Below are 23,498 nucleotides of genomic sequence, written 5' to 3'. Positions count from 1 at the left end.
GATTTATTAATCATATCGTACAAAAATCACCAAAATTCCCGATACCAATGTGCTAGTGTGCTTCATTCCATATATTAAATTTCTAAATACCTAGGACTTACCTACATAATAATAATATGATATCGTTCAAAATCGTCAAACGTATATGGCAGATATTATTCTTGAGAGGATGTGGTACCCACATGTGTAGTTATCTCCGTTTTACAAGTAAGTAACATAGGTAGTACCTACATTTTAGGCTCAGCAGATCACGTTTGGCTCTGTTAGTTTAAAAATTAGAGTAAATTGACCTCTTATAAAACGTAAAGGTAATATTGTTAACTAGGCAACCTCTTATTCTTTTTATTATACCTTAATTTTAAAGCGAGTTATAAGTATTTTAAAACTGTAAATAATCTATATTTATTATTTATAGGTACATTGATTTAAATAAAAACATTTAAAATAATGTACCGTCATCTAAGTACACATCACAATATTCAGTAGGTAATCATCTCGAATCCGATACATTTTTTTTGCATGTTACAATATCAATTTCATCTGCTTTGTAAACACGAGTCATATTTTCATTTTGGGTGGGATAAGAATATTAAAATTATTTTAAACAAGATGTAGTGCTTCTACCAAACTTTTTGGTTAACTTGGTAAAATACTAAAATAGTTATTGACGTTCGTAATACGTCTGCAGGTTTGTAGATGAAAATTATTGTGTAGCTTTAACGTCTTCAACCCACACCACGTATGTGGCATTTTGATATATACCTACTTAAACCGAACCGATAAGTGTGCGGTTTTTGGATGCAACCGTACCTGTAAAGCGTTAAGTGTATAATGTGTATAATATTATATTGTATTATAGTTTAGTCTGTATTATAATAGGGTAGAGCCTATTAGAGATCAATACATTATTTGGAAATAAAAATGAACTATTTTGGAAGGTATAAGAGGCACATATCTTATAATTAACTATTTATACACATGAGTACATGACAATAATATTATGGGCACCTAAGTATACCGAGGACTGCAGTGCGTACGGTAAACAGTTCACCGGTACTGCACATGGATCGTCGTACCTATAATATATAATATAATATATATTATAATATTATTTAGACGCGATGGCTGTTGTATACTATTTCAATGATTCATATCGGCAAAATAAAGAATATATAAATGAAACGACTGTTGACTGTATGCCTATTACCTAGTCTACCTGTACTTATATAATATAATTATATAAAATATAAACCATCTTCTACCTATAATAATATAACGACGAGAATCGGATAAGTAGGTTCATTATATTTTAATTATAAGATTACGCATAAAATATAATATAATAGGATCACTGAACGTTGGACTGCTGCCATTCATCACTATATTATTATTATTATTATTATTATTTATTGTTGTAGGTACCAACTTTTTTTTTTACCGATAAGCCCTGCGTATGACGTCGTCTGTATGGTTTACACTATAATATAATATCATATTGTAATAAATGATTCTATTGTGCGTACGGCGGGCGTACCTATATATGCATAGGCAAAACGTAAACTATAATGACGAGAAACGCCGTGTTAAAAATGTGCTAATGATATTACAATATATTATAACATTTATTAAACATAATATACTGTTCCGTGTTCGATTTCTATAAATTATTATGATAGCGAGTAATATAATATTATGATGGATATTGTTGGTACCTATACGTCGTATTTACAAACACCGCTTGAGGTATATCGATTTAATGTCTACATGAATAATTGTTTGTTTTCACAGTTCATCGTGCATGCTCCAATTTATTATAAAATTAAAACCGACTATTTAATGTTTATTATATTATACCCATTGCATTCACGTATATAATATGACGTATATATAGATTATAAGTTAATATAATAATTATATGTATTCCTACTCCAATAATCGTTGCCTGCTAGATTGATGTTTTTGAATATGATTATGTTTTGTAATCGGTCGCGTATTTACAATTTATACTGTCGAAGATAAATAAGCGGTTAAAAGCTTAATATATAAATACTAATAGTAGGTTCTAAAAGTACTAGCTTGTAAATAAAATATAAAAAATGGTTTAAGACACACATGATGTGAAGTTAATGATTGGAATAATAATATTATGCACACATAAGTTTAAAATTATACCTACTGTACAACAGCAATGCGAGATAATGTCGACTAAATATTGTACTAAGTATAGGTATAAAAAAATGTTCACTCATTTTTCGATTATAAATTCATACATAATTGTAAAATTTAATATATATATATATATATTGTATTATACTTCATATTAGATTCTGACCGGAGCAAACTGCGAAAAATGTATTGATTTTACAATGATGTGTGTGTTTTTTTTGTGCCTGGGGAGACAAATTTTCTAGTATACAAATTTTTCTGATCATCAACTTCTGAGAAGTATTCTTTTAGCAAATTGGGTTACTTATAGGAGGGTCATAAATAAAATTCTCAGCACTTTTTTAAAATATTCGGGAAAAACTACAAAAAAAAAATAGGTTGACCAGTAGTTAGTGGGACAAACTGTATATTAATATTGTCGAGCTCGTCATTGAAATGGACGTGTTAGATTTGAATTCAATGATACACCGTTGCATACGAAAAATGATTTTGAGCAGAGACGGTGTATCATCCTAGCATACGTTAATACGCATCATGTATGAACAAATAACAATCAAACTTAATAATTAAAAACCGTTGAATATCGAAGAAAAATTTTAAATTAACGCTCAAGAAAATTATTTCACTATATGTATGAAAAATGCTAATACCATGTATTTAGTGAAATACATTAATTCAAATGTCTACAAATATTAGTTTTTGAATTACAACAAAATATTAAAAATCGATCAATTGGAATTCGATAATTTACCGCTGAATATCAAATATCATAAAAAAAATTTCAAACAATCATAAAAAAATGTATAATGTTACGTTTCACTAAACTTTTTTGTTTGTTAAAGGTAGAAAAACTTGTGGGAAATCTTCTACTAAAAAATTCTAATATAAGCTATGAAAAGAAAAAAATTGTATATAGTTCTATTAGAAAAGATGCTGGTGTTAAAAATTGTATTAATTACCTATTACTCAAATATTTATTGAAAAGATATCAATTCAGTCTCTTTGTGTAATGGGTGAATGGCTGACATTAAAACCGGGACTATTTCGTCGATCAACTGAATTGTATTGTTTTTAATAATACCTAATAAATTGTTGTTTATTTAATCATGGGTTTATAAATTTGATTGTGTGAGACGTACCAAGATGTTGTCCACGCAGTGAACTAATTACCAGGCTATAATATTTAAAACACATACGAAATTAAAATTAATAGTTGATCAATTATATTGCTATGTTATAGCGTAGCTATACTGAACTATATTATTATACACCGTCAATTTCGGTAAAATTGGAAATTAAAAAAAAAAATGTGGTTAAGTATAGATGTCACTCTGCTTTACAGTATAGGTTACAATAGTGGGCCACTATATTAAAATGGATGGTAATAAATTTGAATTCAATAATATAATATCATTGTAAGTATATTATGAAAAAACGATTCTGAGGGGAGACGGTTTGTCAATGTTGATATTTTATATTTTACCTATTTATTATTAATATGGTAGGCGGTAATTTCAATTAATATTATAAAATTATAACAAAATAACTAAAACTGTTATTCTTGGTTATTTTATTTGTAATTTCGTCCAAATTTGAACATAAAATAACTATAAAAAATTAGGTACATATTATTAATATGTCGCATCCACTTAGTGTAATAATAATATTCATTAAATAGAAATTCTTATTTTACACTTGGAATAATATTTTTAAACGATTAAAACATATAGATAATTTTTCGTAAAATTGAAATAATAACATCGTCAGCTTATGCTTATCTTATTTTTTTTTTTTTTAAATAAACCATTTATTAAATATAATATAAATGCAAGTACAAGTATACTGAACAAATAATTTGGTTTACCTTCTTTAAGCGAAGCTTGAGTTGAAGGAAGCGAGTTATTTTCTTAGAAATTACACGGCATATACAATTTACAATTTATAACAAAAATAACAAGCAATAAATCTTATTATACAAGTATATTTTTTGTTTATTTTAATATTGGTTTACGTAGACAGAAGTGCAAGATGAAAAAATATGAACAGAGTTTAAATTAAATTACATTTTTAAACAATGCAATATAATTATATTATTTATTAATTATTATTAAAATTGATATCTTTTTTATTAGGTAGGTACTATTTAGTATTTATTATTACAAAAGTAATTATTTTGGCATTGTTATTATGCGTGATTATCACAAATTTATCCATATTATGATGTAATTAATTAAAAAAATTAAACACAAAGTAAAATAAGCGTTACCATTTCATACAATATTTTTGTTTTTCCGTTTATTTTGAAAACTACAGCTATTTTTACTTTTACCCTTTGCCCTCTCAAATTACCAACTAGATCAAATTTGCTATCAAAAACCACCCCCAAAGTGGAAAATCGTAGCATTTTAACTGCCCCGAAATGTAATTATGACAGACAGAAAAAAACACAAAACACATAATTGTCATAATTATTATAAAATTAATACATTCATCGCTTTACTCAGAATGTAAAATGAAATAATAATAAATTACAAAATACATATCGCATAGTGATTCGTGGTCGAAATTCTGCACTGCAGTATTTTACTCATGATATCAAATTCGAATTGTTTGCAATTATTATTATCACTATATACTATAATACGGTCTATATTATTATTGTTACTTATACAACCTACTCTTTACAGATATTCATCGCCTTGGCCGTATACTCCGTTGTCGCCGAAGAAGGAGTAAGAGCCAAGAAACACGCCTACGTCGCCGCTGCCCCAGCTCGTGAGTATACCTACACCGATAATATAAATTATAAGACGATAACACACTTTACTTTTTAAGTAGGTACTTATACACTTATATAGTCCTGGGTAAACGTACAGGCAAAGTAGGCACGCACCTATAGCCCAACATAGAGCAAAACAATCGGGGGAGCTATTTCTTTTTAGCTATTTGTGGATAATGGTAATCCGAAATTAAAATGTCATATACAAAACAAAAATGCGAATCACTTATCAATAATTCATTTTGTATTCAGATATCAAATTTTTTATGTAGATTTATTAGTTATGATAAGTTCCATAAACACCATGGTATATATTATTATATTTTATTCCAACGTTTAAATAGTACCGGTAGTATTGTAGTACAATATTTTCACAATGTTTACCTATCTTAAAAAAAATAGCTGGATAGTTCTTTTCCAAATCTTATAATAGTTGTAGGTAGATACTTAAAGTGACAGTAAATGGTGCTAGTTAATGTCACGGCAGTAACTGTCTTGAAACCGTCATCGTGATAAATAATTCGATAGTAGCTATCGTGGTAGTATGACTGTACTATCACAATATCTAGTCACGCTTACATAGTTAACATTTACTATCACGGTAATGCTACCACGACAGTACAACTGTCATCGTGTAAAAGGGGCCTTAAGAATTTTTTCTTATTACCTAGTTAATTGTACTGGATAACATTAATTTTCAGTTTTAAAACGTGTTAAAAGTGCATGCGTTCCACAGGTCTACCATGACAGAAAACAGATCGAACGCTTTAGCATTATTATGCCATTATTGACAATTGACAATGATGTTGAATACAATATTGTTTTAAATAAAATTATAAATTACTTTTGTTCTCAAAAGCTTTGAAAAGCTATCATACCTATCTTGTACCTAACCTAATAAAATACTCAAGTTTGTTAACATTTATACTTAAGTAATCACAAAAAGTTGTATTTTGTGTTGGGTCTTGGGTTCTGTAAACAAAATAATAAACGTTAAAAATCTATGAACATTTTTTTCCAAGATGACTTCATAGTATGAATATTACCTACCTTATAATGGAATATTAAAAAAATGTGTCCCAGGGCCTTAAGCTCATGCTCAATCCAGCCCTGTACCTATATGAAATTTCGTCTAAATTTGAAATGGTTTCTAAGTAAATCCAATCTAGTGATATTAATCAATTATTTTTTTCCCACAGCGGTTTTGGGTTACTCTGCTTCAGCCCCAGGATCGTTCTCGTATGGATACTCTGATTACACCACATACCCAGTAGCAGGAGCATACCACGTACCAGCCGCCTACCCGGCAGCGTACCCAGCAGCATACCCAGCGTACCCAGCTACGGCTTATGCCGCCCACGAAGACGATGGCCAATACTATCCCGGCAAATACGAAAAGGCTTCCATCCCAGCAGCGTACCCAGCAATAGCTTATGCCTCCCACGAAGACGACGGCCAATACTATCCCGGCAAATACGAAAAGGCTCCCATCCCAGCAGCATACCCAGCAACGGCTTATGCCGCCCACGAAGACGACGGTCAATACTATCCAGGTAAATACGAAAAGGCCTCCATCCCAGCACCTTATGTGATCGGACACCCGAGCCACCACGAAGATGACGGTCAATACTTTCCCGGCAAATACGAAAAGGTCTCCGTCCCAGCAGCGTACCCAGCAACGGCTTATGCCGCCCATGAAGACGACGGCCAATACTATCCCGGAAAATACGAAAAGCCTGAATCCCACTACTGAACACTCTCACACAACAATGATTCTCATCCTTCCGTAGTCTTTTCATTTGACTTTTAACAATAAAATTGTGATCTTAATTTTTCAACAATTGGTTTTCTAGTTTTTTTTCCTCTCTCTCCAGGTTTTGACGTACAATATTAAAATATTATATTAATATTGCACGTATTATACGGTTTATGTTTGTATTCAAAAACACTTAAACCGCTTCCTCAAAATTTTAAAAATCCCCCTCAAATATCCTATATACGCAAGCTATATAATTTCATATATGGGTACTAAAAGTATTTAATCATACATAATACATTTTTATTGAATTTCTCCTACATGGTTTACTTATAAAAAATATTGGAAGTCTGATCCTAGCCTGAGAATTTTGGCTATGGAGGGATACAAGTTCATATACTTGACAGTAAATCTCCTAAAAGGTTCATAGATCCGAATACACGAATAATATTCAATGTAAGTATAAGTGTTGTAAGGCTTTCATAACTTAAGTGAACAACCTCTTCCATACCTACTAAGAAATAAGATAAACAAAAAGATAAATGGATAATTTGATCAAATTGATGATAATTAGTAAATAGCTATACGTGGACAATTTTTTTTTTTTTTAATTGAACATTTACAGATAAGTTGATATAGTAGTAATAATAATGGTAGTGTATAGCATAAAATGGCATAATAATATAATAATAATTTTAATCTACTCAAAAAGAAACAATGTGACTACAATAATATATAATTTGTTTGCTTAATTCTTCCAACGTAACAATGACCAATGAAAAATAATAACCTATACTTATATACGTAATACGAATGGCATAGCCGTATAGGTATACTACTTATGCATTTCATCTCAATTTCCTCGCAGTTTCTAGTGCGACTAAGCCACATGTGTGCGTATTTACGGCACCTAACTGAGCTGAATCAGTAGTGCCCGAATCCGGTTAAACTCCGTAGTGCGGGGCTTTACTACATTCCTTAACTGTGGGCACATTATTAAATATTCTTGTAGCTATTTCAAATACCTGCCTATACTTATTTATTTATAAATAAATATACGGATAGATTCCAAAAAAAAAAAATAGTTTGGCAAAGACCTAACCAAGCTTACCGAACATTTTAAACACATTTTTATTTATTTATTTTTCTGATTATTTTAAATAGAAGGTACTGAGAATTTTTAATTTCGATATCCCTAAAGAATCAACTATAGATCCAATTTGCTTCTAAAAACCTCCATAGAAGTTGATGATCAGAGCATTTTTTCTGATAGAAAAGTTGTACAAACATTTTCAAATACCTCACCTAAACGTTTGCAATTATTAGACTTGTCAAAATAAAATAAAATTGTAATTCATTTCCAACCCCCCCCCCCCCCCCTCATTGAAAAATCCTGCATACCTATGTCACTGGGGAACACAACACCTGTCCTACCTACTCAATATACAATATTTTTAAAACCATCGATATTGAATCTATCTAAAATTAAAATTAAATAAGTTAATATAACATGCAAACATATGTACCTAAATAATATTTAAAAACAAAATGTAATCATCGTAATTAAGCTAAGAAATTAAATAACCATACAAATTAAATATTAATGTCAATATAAATATAATTGTAGGATAATCACCTAGCTGTTTAAGCCTTTATACCTAGTAAAAAAAATAATAATTCGATATTTCCAATAAAAGCACTCTCATCGATTTCATTAAAATTTAATATTTAATATATCCTTCCACTATAAATTATATTAAAAAAAAAATCAAATTGTAAAATGTCATTCGGAACTCCAAGCTGCGTAAATGTGTTGACATGTAGGTACAATAATATGTGGATCAATCGTCACAATCGTCAATAGCTGATAAGTAAGATTATTTTATAATATTACTAGCCCTCCGGTCTAGTTTTATAATAATATGGTGTTTCAGTGATTGCGCACCAATACGAGATAAGATTTATTAATCATATCGTACAAAAATCACCAAAATTCCCGATACCAATGTGCTAGTGTGCTTCATTCCATATATTAAATTTCTAAATACCTAGGACTTACCTACATAATAATAATATGATATCGTTCAAAATCGTCAAACGTATATGGCAGATATTATTCTTGAGAGGATGTGGTACCCACATGTGTAGTTATCTCCGTTTTACAAGTAAGTAACATAGGTAGTACCTACATTTTAGGCTCAGCAGATCACGTTTGGCTCTGTTAGTTTAAAAATTAGAGTAAATTGACCTCTTATAAAACGTAAAGGTAATATTGTTAACTAGGCAACCTCTTATTCTTTTTATTATACCTTAATTTTAAAGCGAGTTATAAGTATTTTAAAACTGTAAATAATCTATATTTATTATTTATAGGTACATTGATTTAAATAAAAACATTTAAAATAATGTACCGTCATCTAAGTACACATCACAATATTCAGTAGGTAATCATCTCGAATCCGATACATTTTTTTTGCATGTTACAATATCAATTTCATCTGCTTTGTAAACACGAGTCATATTTTCATTTTGGGTGGGATAAGAATATTAAAATTATTTTAAACAAGATGTAGTGCTTCTACCAAACTTTTTGGTTAACTTGGTAAAATACTAAAATAGTTATTGACGTTCGTAATACGTCTGCAGGTTTGTAGATGAAAATTATTGTGTAGCTTTAACGTCTTCAACCCACACCACGTATGTGGCATTTTGATATATACCTACTTAAACCGAACCGATAAGTGTGCGGTTTTTGGATGCAACCGTACCTGTAAAGCGTTAAGTGTATAATGTGTATAATATTATATTGTATTATAGTTTAGTCTGTATTATAATAGGGTAGAGCCTATTAGAGATCAATACATTATTTGGAAATAAAAATGAACTATTTTGGAAGGTATAAGAGGCACATATCTTATAATTAACTATTTATACACATGAGTACATGACAATAATATTATGGGCACCTAAGTATACCGAGGACTGCAGTGCGTACGGTAAACAGTTCACCGGTACTGCACATGGATCGTCGTACCTATAATATATAATATAATATATATTATAATATTATTTAGACGCGATGGCTGTTGTATACTATTTCAATGATTCATATCGGCAAAATAAAGAATATATAAATGAAACGACTGTTGACTGTATGCCTATTACCTAGTCTACCTGTACTTATATAATATAATTATATAAAATATAAACCATCTTCTACCTATAATAATATAACGACGAGAATCGGATAAGTAGGTTCATTATATTTTAATTATAAGATTACGCATAAAATATAATATAATAGGATCACTGAACGTTGGACTGCTGCCATTCATCACTATATTATTATTATTATTATTATTATTTATTGTTGTAGGTACCAACTTTTTTTTTTACCGATAAGCCCTGCGTATGACGTCGTCTGTATGGTTTACACTATAATATAATATCATATTGTAATAAATGATTCTATTGTGCGTACGGCGGGCGTACCTATATATGCATAGGCAAAACGTAAACTATAATGACGAGAAACGCCGTGTTAAAAATGTGCTAATGATATTACAATATATTATAACATTTATTAAACATAATATACTGTTCCGTGTTCGATTTCTATAAATTATTATGATAGCGAGTAATATAATATTATGATGGATATTGTTGGTACCTATACGTCGTATTTACAAACACCGCTTGAGGTATATCGATTTAATGTCTACATGAATAATTGTTTGTTTTCACAGTTCATCGTGCATGCTCCAATTTATTATAAAATTAAAACCGACTATTTAATGTTTATTATATTATACCCATTGCATTCACGTATATAATATGACGTATATATAGATTATAAGTTAATATAATAATTATATGTATTCCTACTCCAATAATCGTTGCCTGCTAGATTGATGTTTTTGAATATGATTATGTTTTGTAATCGGTCGCGTATTTACAATTTATACTGTCGAAGATAAATAAGCGGTTAAAAGCTTAATATATAAATACTAATAGTAGGTTCTAAAAGTACTAGCTTGTAAATAAAATATAAAAAATGGTTTAAGACACACATGATGTGAAGTTAATGATTGGAATAATAATATTATGCACACATAAGTTTAAAATTATACCTACTGTACAACAGCAATGCGAGATAATGTCGACTAAATATTGTACTAAGTATAGGTATAAAAAAATGTTCACTCATTTTTCGATTATAAATTCATACATAATTGTAAAATTTAATATATATATATATATATTGTATTATACTTCATATTAGATTCTGACCGGAGCAAACTGCGAAAAATGTATTGATTTTACAATGATGTGTGTGTTTTTTTTGTGCCTGGGGAGACAAATTTTCTAGTATACAAATTTTTCTGATCATCAACTTCTGAGAAGTATTCTTTTAGCAAATTGGGTTACTTATAGGAGGGTCATAAATAAAATTCTCAGCACTTTTTTAAAATATTCGGGAAAAACTACAAAAAAAAAATAGGTTGACCAGTAGTTAGTGGGACAAACTGTATATTAATATTGTCGAGCTCGTCATTGAAATGGACGTGTTAGATTTGAATTCAATGATACACCGTTGCATACGAAAAATGATTTTGAGCAGAGACGGTGTATCATCCTAGCATACGTTAATACGCATCATGTATGAACAAATAACAATCAAACTTAATAATTAAAAACCGTTGAATATCGAAGAAAAATTTTAAATTAACGCTCAAGAAAATTATTTCACTATATGTATGAAAAATGCTAATACCATGTATTTAGTGAAATACATTAATTCAAATGTCTACAAATATTAGTTTTTGAATTACAACAAAATATTAAAAATCGATCAATTGGAATTCGATAATTTACCGCTGAATATCAAATATCATAAAAAAAATTTCAAACAATCATAAAAAAATGTATAATGTTACGTTTCACTAAACTTTTTTGTTTGTTAAAGGTAGAAAAACTTGTGGGAAATCTTCTACTAAAAAATTCTAATATAAGCTATGAAAAGAAAAAAATTGTATATAGTTCTATTAGAAAAGATGCTGGTGTTAAAAATTGTATTAATTACCTATTACTCAAATATTTATTGAAAAGATATCAATTCAGTCTCTTTGTGTAATGGGTGAATGGCTGACATTAAAACCGGGACTATTTCGTCGATCAACTGAATTGTATTGTTTTTAATAATACCTAATAAATTGTTGTTTATTTAATCATGGGTTTATAAATTTGATTGTGTGAGACGTACCAAGATGTTGTCCACGCAGTGAACTAATTACCAGGCTATAATATTTAAAACACATACGAAATTAAAATTAATAGTTGATCAATTATATTGCTATGTTATAGCGTAGCTATACTGAACTATATTATTATACACCGTCAATTTCGGTAAAATTGGAAATTAAAAAAAAAAATGTGGTTAAGTATAGATGTCACTCTGCTTTACAGTATAGGTTACAATAGTGGGCCACTATATTAAAATGGATGGTAATAAATTTGAATTCAATAATATAATATCATTGTAAGTATATTATGAAAAAACGATTCTGAGGGGAGACGGTTTGTCAATGTTGATATTTTATATTTTACCTATTTATTATTAATATGGTAGGCGGTAATTTCAATTAATATTATAAAATTATAACAAAATAACTAAAACTGTTATTCTTGGTTATTTTATTTGTAATTTCGTCCAAATTTGAACATAAAATAACTATAAAAAATTGTGTTTTATATTTTTGAAATAATGGTTACAAAATAACGTACTTACGTGGAACCTTGTTATACATTTTCAATCCTTAGCTATAAAATATGAACATTTTATACATTTTAAACTATATACAAAATCATTTTTAAATTTTAAATTTGATAAATGTTGTCAAAAGTTGAACTTTAAATGCTTATATTATATTTTTAATATTTTTTAGCTACTATTGTAACAATATATCAGAAGCCTTGTTTTACATTTTTAAGCTTTTTGACTCTTCGAATAATATTTAATTGATACTTATAGAAAAATAACTAAATAATTGGAAATTGAAAATGTCCGTTAACAGCTAAAATGAGTCAAAATAATTTGAAAATTTCATCCAGTAAAGGAATTGATATAATAAACATATGGTGTAAACTTCAAGTATCAACGGTTATTCCTTTTTGAAATACAGCAAAATAAGAAAATCGCTACATAAAAAAATCAAGTAAATATCTAATCTTGTAAAAAGTTAAACTTCAAACGTTAATAAAAATTGAATAAGACTTTCAGACAGACTATTTTTTTGATAAAGGTAGAAAAACTTATGAGGAATCTTGAATTACATTTTAAAATCTTAGATTTAAAAAGAAAAATTTTTTTGTATTTCTAATTCAAAATAATTTGTACATTTTCGTTATTTTTACGTATTTTGTCAAAATTCAAACTTTAAATGCTTATAAAAAAAAATTGTTACAATGTATTTTAAATATTTTTCAACTGCCATTATAACATAATATATTAGAAGCCTTTTTCAAATTTCAACCTTTTTGGCCCAACGAATAAAATTGTATTGACATATATCGTAAAAAACCCTTAAAAATTGGAAACTGAAAATGCAAGTAAACATTCAAAACAAGTCAAAATATTTTGAATATTGTATGGTGTATAGAAAATGATAATATATACATTCAATGAAAATCTCATTTGTCTTAGATTTACATCAAAAACCAAAATCGATTTTGTCAAAAACCAATTTTGCGTAATAATTCCCGTTTTTCCTTAATTTTTATTTTTTCCATGCACGTTTGAAATCTATTGGGAATATTAATTTTGATCTCCCGAACGCACCAACTAGATTCACTTTCCCATCGAAGCTGTTTTATTGTTCCAAACGGTGAATACAGGCACAAAAATAAAAAATACATATCATTATAAAATCACTACATTCAGCGGAGCGCTCAGAATCTTAAATATAATACAATATTCCTCATTCGTTTTTTTACCTATAGGCTATAATAAACAAATAACTTTACCGGAAATTCACATTTTTTTATGAGTGTTTGAAGTTTTAATTTTCATAACATTGGATATTTATCCGTAAAAATGTAAAATTAATATTCTCCTCAATCAGTTTTTGATATTTTGTTGTAATTCAACAACAAATACGGAATAACTGACGTTACTTAAAATTTTTACCAAATGTTTCTTTTATAATTTTCTACACTAGATAAAGCTATACAATTTTTTTAAATATTTGATAAATTAATAAAAAATATAATAATAAAAATAAATTACCTTAATAGCAATATCAAAAAACATAATACCATGAAATATACCTACCTATTATTGATATAGAATGACAAACCGTCCCCGCTCAGAATCGTTTTTTGTATTTCCATTTTATAATAATATATTATTATCATTGAATTCAAATTTAACACATCCATTACAGTGTCCCACACGACACCTACAGTTACAGTACATTGTACAACACAAAACTATCCACTTGCCCACCTTTTTGATTCGAGTTCCTATAAAAACCTAATTTCTATATTGAAATAAATGTGATATTTGATTAGCTATTAGCGAGTTATTTCGGCTTAGACACGTGGTCTGCAGTTTTTACACGATAGGTAGGTACTATAATTTTATTCTTGTGGAATTTAAACAATATTATGTTAATCAGTTGTTGGTACATAATAAAAATCGCTCGACGAATGGGCTTATTAAATTGAGTATAACATTAAACATTCCGTAATTCTCAAAATAATACCTACTAATAATTATAATAATTGCCCATGTATAATTATTAAATTATTGTAATTATCTTAATGTCAAATAATTCGCGTACAACGAGCACAATACACAGTGTAACACTGTGGAACGGTATCACCCACTGTATGTCTGTATAGCAATATTATTATAACAGAGGGGCCTTCGGCCTTCGACCTTTACACAGTAGGTATATATTGTATATTTGTGTAATAATATCGTTTGTCGCTATGTGTAATTAATAGTAAATACTATACGTTGTTGAGTTAAGCCTAAAGGTAGCCGTAATCCGGCAAGCCGTTACCAATAAGTTGAATACTTGTATAGTTGTATATATTATATTTTAACATTTAACTTGAAATACACGAAGCACCGCGAAGTACTGTGAAATCTCTATAAATTGTAATACTAATAGTATAGTACGTACACCAGAGGTTCCCAAACTTTTTACGGATGACCCATTTTGGAAAATGTTTAAATTTTAAAAACCCACAACATACTATAATGACCGTTTTTTTGTTGCTATTTCATTGATGATCGGTATCTTTGAGATAACTTTTAGTAAGAAAATGTTGTGGCTACAAGACGTCACTCTCTCCGGTGTACACACCTAATTCTCGCGAATAATGATAAAATAATTCAATAGTCACATGGGAACTTAACTGCGTTTAAACCAAAGTAATACATTTAGGTACAATATATAGTTAGTACAAGAAAAATACTCATATTTTATTGATAAAATATATTTTTTCTTCTTTATATAGTATATTATATTTTATAGTTATCTAATATAAAAAAGTTATATTATATAAAATATATTTGCAAATTTGTCAAACACATAACTGCGACCCACGGTTTGGGGTATATAGGGTATCTTATATACCTACTCAAAATACTGCAATACATTGAGTGACGATTATAATATTATAGACTCGTGATAGTCGAGAAATAGGTTAGGTTACCTACATAATATTATCGCCCGTAAGCAGTCGCAGTCTTGGAAAGTATTTGGATAAATGTATTAATATATATTTATTATATAACTTATTACTTTTGTAGTATTTAGGAATACATTTTAAATAGGTCTTATTAAATTATATTTATTTGAAGAATATTTTAAATACTGTCTTAGCCGTATATATACATAATATGTGTTTTTGAAACTCGAATACCTAATTGTTTAATATTTATAGAATATAGATAGTAAATACATTTCAAAGATTAAAAATATCATTCATCACATTTCAGATTGTTTTTTGATAATAATTATACTATTTTATTTACATGATTAAAGTTAAATGTTTAAACGTTTATTTGAATATTTTTTTATTTTCTATTTCATTAACAACCGTTAACGGTTTTTTCTTTAATTAATATTATTTAAGTATTTTAGAATTTAAATAGGTATTACACATTTTTATTTAATTTTATTTTTCAGTACAAAATGAATTAGGTACCGATTTCTGATAGTAAAAGTTCTGATGATAATGAAATGTGACATTACCATTTTAAATTAGCAATAATTAATTAATTGTCCAATATTGTTCACGTTATTAATAGTCCGTGTTATTCATTCACGTTATATTTGCTTTAGCACATATGTATACACAATTTATCAAATGAATAATGCCAATAATTTAAATAGTTTAAAGTGTGCCACAGATTGTATAATATGCCATCTCGTTCTCTGTCGTTTCTTACAGATTACTAAAATTAATATTTAGATGTGGAGCAAACTACATGTTGGTTTTTTATATTTTTCGGCATATTACTTACATATGCGGTACGCACTTAAATGTACCAATTGTTGGCACAAATTTCAACTGCCCAATGAAATTGGGGCAAAAAACCATCAACCATCCCCCCCCCCCCCCCTAAAGAATGTCAAAAACAAGTGAGCCCCTTTTTCCGTGTGAAAATTAGGCCCTATGTTATAAACGGAAAAAACATTATTTTATTATTGAATCAATTGGGCCTTTGAGACTTTGGGAGTATATATTTTTAGAACTGAACACCCAAAATATTGTCTAGTGAAAATCTGCAATTATTAGAAGGCACAATAAAATACGTATTTTATTTAAAAATTGAGAGTATAATTTATCATTATCAAGAATCACAATAATAATTCACGTTTGTATAATGTGAAAATTTTTAAAATAATATCTTATTAGTTATTACTACATGTTAATATGTTATTAAAATGTAATGTACAAACTAACCTAACGAGGCAGAAAAAAAGAAAAAATAATTATATATTTGATAAAAATAATGTAAATTGTAAATCAGTAAATAATAGTACTGATTAGAGAGGATAGTTTTTCAATAACTTGTATTGGTAGTTTAATTTAAAATACATGAAATATAAATTATTTTATACAGTCGTATACAGATATTATATTATAGTAATTATTTTTTAAATGTTATTAATTATTTTATAACTCTTATTAATTTTATATATTTATACACCGGTTATTAGTGTATATCCCATTTTAATTTAGGTGGCATATATACTAGGCACTGGCACAAATTATCAGAATAAATTAATCTAAAAAAACCAAAATCTAATTTCTTTGAACACAAATAATACTTATATATACTTAGTATTATCTATAATAGAGTGTATTTTACAACCATTTAGTTGTTATACTAAAATATTACATATTGTATTACCAATAATAATAATATTATAATATTATAATATTTTTGCACGAACCATTATTAGATATTTTATTTCTGGTCATAGCTGATTATCAGCGGCCGGTATTCGGTTTACCGCGACGACGTGATGTAAATAGTTCATACTATAGGTAACACCTATAACATATATTATAACATTTAGGGTACCTACATGGCTATATAGTACATATGCATTGAATCAATTAATAAAATTTAGATAGTATTATAGTCGAATATACGCCGACACTTTGCACTCTGTACCCGCGACGGCCCCAAAAACAAACACAAACCATTGTGATTATAATCGATACCTACTTGTGAGTCATCATGACTTCCTGACTTGTAACGGATACACGAAGATACGAAACTGGCAATTGATAATATTATAAATTATAATACATATAGGTATTATTATTATTTGAAAAGACAGTAACGCGTATTTTGGTACCTTTGCATTTTAATGCAATAATCTTGTTCCCGATAGGCGGTAGCTAATTGGAAGTGGATTCTACTTCAGATATAATTTTTTTGTCATCGTTTACATATTGTAATAAAGAGGAACAGGATTTCAGTCCTTCAGTATATTTTTGCGTGTTTCATTAAGCAATGATTCTATTCTGGGAATCTAGGAAAAATAATCCCCAAAGCTATACCTGTTGGATACAGTTGTCAAAAATATAATTAATAAAAGTAAAAAAATATAAAACTTCAATGGTAATTATTATATAATATTATATGATATGATATTGCTATATAAATATTTATTTATTAATGGGTAGGTACCCTTTAGTAATAATAGTACAGTAACTAGAATTTCAATTTGGCAAATCTAACAGTAAAGTTAAATAATATTATGATGTTTTAAATGAGTAAATATTTTTAAAAATTTAAAATTAGTCGTTTTCCTGTTTATGAGTCCTAACATCTTAAATGATTTTTTAACTAAAGTAATAGGTATACTACAATTATCAATTTTATAATTATAAATAATAACATTATCCAGACAAGAAAAAGTAATAACACTACAATAATTAATTATATTTATTGGGAGGTAATTTTGACGACTCTAAGTCACAAATTTGTCTACATTTTACAGTAACATTAATAAGTATCAGTTGGTTACTGTTAATAGTCAAACATATATAATATTTATTTATTATAATATGACTTTGATATATGATCGGAAGCAAATTAACTAATAGTATATAAAATCGATCTATTCATGAAAAGTTGTCCATTTTATGAAGTGGAAACGATAAATAATATACTGTGTCCCCACAAAAATACAGTAATAAATTATATAAATATTTAAGTCATTTTAAATATAAAAACAAAAAATATTTATTTAAAAAAACAAAAATGTTACGCTCAGCAGATCACGTTAGTTTAAAAATTGGAGTGAATCTTATTAAATTTAAAGGTAAGATTATTATCTAGGTAATATCATAGGCTTTTTATTAAATATTTTAATTTTAAAGCGAGTTATGAGCATTTTAAAATGTACAATTATATATATATATATATGTATTTGCTTTGGGGATTTTTTTTCCGATTACCTATTCTGCAATTATTATTGTTGTGTTCTAAAACGCTATTTAGTCATAAATAAACTGATAAAAATCAAAATTTTCTTATATCTATACTTTATATTTTTTTGTTTTTCATAACGCTTTTAAAAACTATAGGGAATTTTTATTTTTGATTCAAATTTTTAATATCTAATTGATTTTCAAACTTACTATATTTTTTTTTCCGTTTGTTACTGAAGAAATATATAAAAATAATGATTTAAAAAATCAATGGTCAAAGTCCTAAACTCAGAAAATGCCGGAACAAAACGCTCTAGATTTTTTGAAATCTTTACCCTCATATTTTATTCCAGTGATCAATTAGTTCTTATTTTATACAATAGAAAATTAATTATAATATATAGCAAAGTTGCTTACTTCAAGTAATCCTTGACCACGAGCTAACTATTCAAATAGGGGGTTTCGCGGTATAGTCATCACTCATCATGACCGGAAACTTTCAAATAAAGTTATCGATCTCTATGTCAACTATTATACCACACACAGTTTTCCTAAAATCACATCGTTCAATACCACACAACTGCAGTCTGCAGATATGTATCATTGTATCAATAGTGTATACATTTATCTAAAATACGACAAAGCCACCGTTAATTCAGATAATAGGTATTATCGTAAATAGGTACTAAGTAAATAAGAATGAAAAATAAAGAAGTGTACATTTTAAATGAATAGTATATGATTGATAATCGTACGATTCATTGTAATGATTTTCAACAGTAGACAAAATGTGTGTGGTATTGAACTGTGTAAAATGTGCGGTTATGACTTATGAACGGTAAGTGCAGTGCTAGCGGGCAGTACGTGGTTTTGAATGACGTCCGGAATTCGGAAACCCCCAGTTTTTTAGTTGAAATTGCACTTGTTGTAATATAACAATAATTATATTATGCAAATTTAATAATAATTCCTAATCATTAAAGGTGCAGCGATGGATAAATGATAGATGATAGTTGACCACTTGATGACACCATGACGGATATCATTAGTGTACTATAATTGACCATAACTATATATTATATTCATTATCCTTCAGGGCTGGGGACTTTATACATTTGCATATTAGTTAGGAAAATAATAATACGCATATTATATAATAATTAACCACATTTATAACCCACTAGGTAGTTATATCCGCATAAAGGAAAGGTATGGCAACTCAACTAATCAGGCTTCAATTAACAACATAAACATGCTAAAAGCAGTGTAATAGCTCATTATTTTAATTTAATGAAATAATTCAACTTAAATCACACGTACCAAACCGGGAAAATATGGACCCGGTTGAACACCAAAATGGGAAACTGGTCGTATAGAATGCCAATTATAATAAGTACTATTACAAGTCTTGCAGTACCTGTATACAATCATTTTTTAATAAAACAGTACCTAGTATTGTATTATGCAGTCCATTGTCCATCAAAAAAGCTCGGCAGACTGCTAGCCGTTTGATATCTATTATGAAACTAGGTCGAAATATCCAAACTAAAATATCTAATGTTCAAAATATGCATGGACTAATTAATATCCAAATTTAAAAATGTAGAAAAACGTTTATATAAATAAACAGACATATTAAAACGTCGTTATATACCCAAATAATATAAAATAAAATACAAGTTAAAATGTAAAATAATTAAATTCGTAGACTAGTATAGAGAATAGTAGATAACACTATATTTTCTAATAAAATTAGCTCAAATATTAAAACTGCAAGCACAGAAAAAGTTATTTAGGAAATAAAAAGATATAGGTATACATAGATTTTGCGTGCTTATTTTGTTCATGTAGTAAGCTATAGAAGCTTTTAACCAGTATCGATTCAGTCTGGTTCATGATTGGGCTCCCAATAAAAAATTGTATGTGCCCCGACGTCCGATACAATAACAAAAAAATCGAACAGCCATTAAATTACAGACAAATATTTTAATTTATAGTTTAAAAAAAATGTAATACCTACTTTAAAATTATTTTATATTATAATTCTATAAAAAGCGGATAAGTGGATGTCGCTCTGCTGTACAGTAGGTTACAAGTGGGTCAATGTATAATGGATTGTATAAACTTGAATTTAATGATATAATATAATTGTTTGAGAAAAACGATTCTGAGCGGAGACGATTTGTCAGTCCGGATATTTTATATTGTTATTATTTATTATAGCCTGTAAGTTGAATTAATAATATTATAACATTATTATTAGATTCTAAGTGAAGCGAGGAAGCTTGTGGTTTTACAATGGTGTTTATTTTTTTATATCCAGTATATAAATTTTCTACCGGAAGGAGTGCTTTGATTTCAACATATAGTACCTTAGCTTTCAGAAAATTGGATCAAGATGGTACTTTAGAGAGGTCATTTTTCGATTTTCTCAATAGTTATTTAATGCCACGGAAAAAACTACTGACAAAATTACGAAAAACCACTTAAAATGGGATTTTAATTTCTAACGATTTGTTTATCACCGTAGCGACGAATAAAAAATTATAATATTATAATATTAATTCAACTCAAAGGCTATAATAAATAATAAAAATGTAAAAAATCCAGACTGATAAACCGTCTTCGCTCAGAATCGTTTTTCTTGTACAATGATATTATATCATTGAATGCAAGTTTAATACAATCCATTATACATTGACCCACTTGTAACCTATTGTACAGCAGAGTGGATGTCGACTTACCCACTTTTTTTATTCGTTTCTGTAGTGATCAACAAATCATTAGAATTTTAAATCCCGTTTTTACCGGTTTTTCGTAATTTGTCGATGGTTTTTCCAGGAGCATTAAATATTTATTGAGAAAATCGAAAAATTATCTCTTTAAAGTACCATCTTGATCCAATTTTCTAAAAGGTAAGATACTATATTATGTTGAAATCAAAGCACTCCTTCTAGTAGACATTTTGTATACAGGATAAAAAAAACACTATTGTAATCCTTTCAGAATCTAAAAAAATTACGACCCACAGTGATTGTTTTTTACATTGTGTAGTTTCATACACTTAAAAATTGAAAACAGAAAAAAAATTTAATAAACACAAATAACATAAATTAATAAATTATATATTATTATAAAAGTATGGTATAGGTAGTTTTTAATTTATGGAGGATCCTAACATAATATATATATTAATAATTTCAAATTTGTTTATTAGTTGAATGATGTCTTTTTAAGACAAAATAAAGGATTCTGCAGGTTATTATGACGTATTATTGAATTATATTATGTATATTGTACAATTATTGATTTGCATTGTATATTATTGTTTAATAAACAGTAATAATAGTTTAATAATTTAATAATTAAACTTTACATTTTTTGTCCGGTGGGGACATTGTCATGTTCGGGGAGGACGTCCTAGAATCATTATATAGTGGGTACTGGGTGTTGTAGTTATACATTTCAGGGTTTGTTCGTAACACCTCTCACCATCTTAAATAGTGACTTACAAGTTACAGAATATTATTATCGTAATTTTATTTAAAAGTATTAATTTAATAAAGATAGGTGTGAGCCGCGAGGTGCCTATATTTTTACTGGAAAAACTACAATGTTCAAATTTTAATTATATTTAATATATTGTAAACTCTTCTTGCACTATGTTTAAATAATATGTAATCATTATTCACTAAACTAATTATTCATCATATGTTTTGTTATACTGTACACTATATTAAATATTACTATTTTAAATGGATTTATTCCTTAAATAAATAAATAAAATTTTCATATTTTATACGGGCTTACATTTAAGATACAACTATCAGTTGGCAGTTAACAATAATTTAGGAAAAATCTGATTCGATATCGATACAGATTTGTTTTGAGAAGTATTTATTTTGGAATGGTTTAAATTTTTAAAGCGCATAATATGTTTGCATATTTGTATGTCATGATGACTAAACACCAGATGGCAATAATCGATTATTCATTGATTTTCATGAATTTTATTAAGATAAGATTATAATATCTATTCGTGGTATTTAGGTGGGTACATAGAATGGACATTGGTAATATAAAGATATACATTCTTATAATATTATATTATACATATGTGTATAGAGTTATTAACATTTAATGGGTATATATATAATTCTATAATATATTCACTATCTACATTATCTATAGACTTTAATAATATCATTTATTATCTGTGCCTATACCCTGCAGTGGCGTGCTGAATAGATTTTTTTTGAGGCAATTGCCTCAGGGAAAATACGGGTGGGTATTAGTTACTTATTAGTTACTGGGCACTAGTTTGATCGTACATTTTAAATATCATACAAATGTTTAACAATTTGTTAAAGTATCAATTGAGTACGAAAAATCTGATAGTGGTAGGGTGGGTGGTCAAATTGTATAGCTTGCCTCAGGTCTGAAAAATGTTCTGCACGCCACTGCCTATACCTATTTACGACTTTACCACGTCGTGTACGTACTGCCAGTGGCGACGTCACGAACATATTTTTTCGGGGCAATTGCCCAAGACAATCTTAGGTGGATGGTTAATTTTTTTTAGGTGTACAAGTATTTTTTTGTAAAATATATCACGTCATTGTACGAGTTTTGGATTGTAATTTGTAACAGACACACAGTCATCGTGAGAGATATTCGTTATCCGATTATTTTTTTTGTTCTTTTATCAGTTATCACTTATCAGCATTCAGCCGCCGCCGATTAAATTGTCATAGTCATCGTCGCGTCGCGGTTGTCGTCGTCGTTTACTCTATGGGCCTATCGGTGGTGGGTGGGCCGGTGGGGGCGGTG

At 28.2% G+C, this 23,498-nt stretch overlaps 1 protein-coding gene across 1 annotated transcript; it reads left to right on the top strand.

The window, feature by feature from the left end:
* Positions 1-4,682: 4,682 nt before the first annotated feature.
* On the top strand, positions 4,683-6,786 carry LOC132941565 (uncharacterized; the record flags this gene model as incomplete). Its single annotated transcript, XM_061009675.1, has 2 exons — positions 4,683-4,941; positions 6,145-6,786. Coding segments are annotated over 2 exons (813 nt in total), but the record flags the coding sequence as incomplete, so codon positions are not given.
* Positions 6,787-23,498: the final 16,712 nt, after the last annotated feature.

The sequence above is a fragment of the Metopolophium dirhodum genome, chromosome 1, assembly GCF_019925205.1.
Source record: "Metopolophium dirhodum isolate CAU chromosome 1, ASM1992520v1, whole genome shotgun sequence".
Classification (NCBI taxonomy): Eukaryota; Metazoa; Arthropoda; class Insecta; order Hemiptera; family Aphididae; genus Metopolophium; species Metopolophium dirhodum.
The sequence above is the reverse complement of the archived record's forward strand: the minus strand, read 5'-3'. Positions and strand labels throughout refer to the sequence as shown.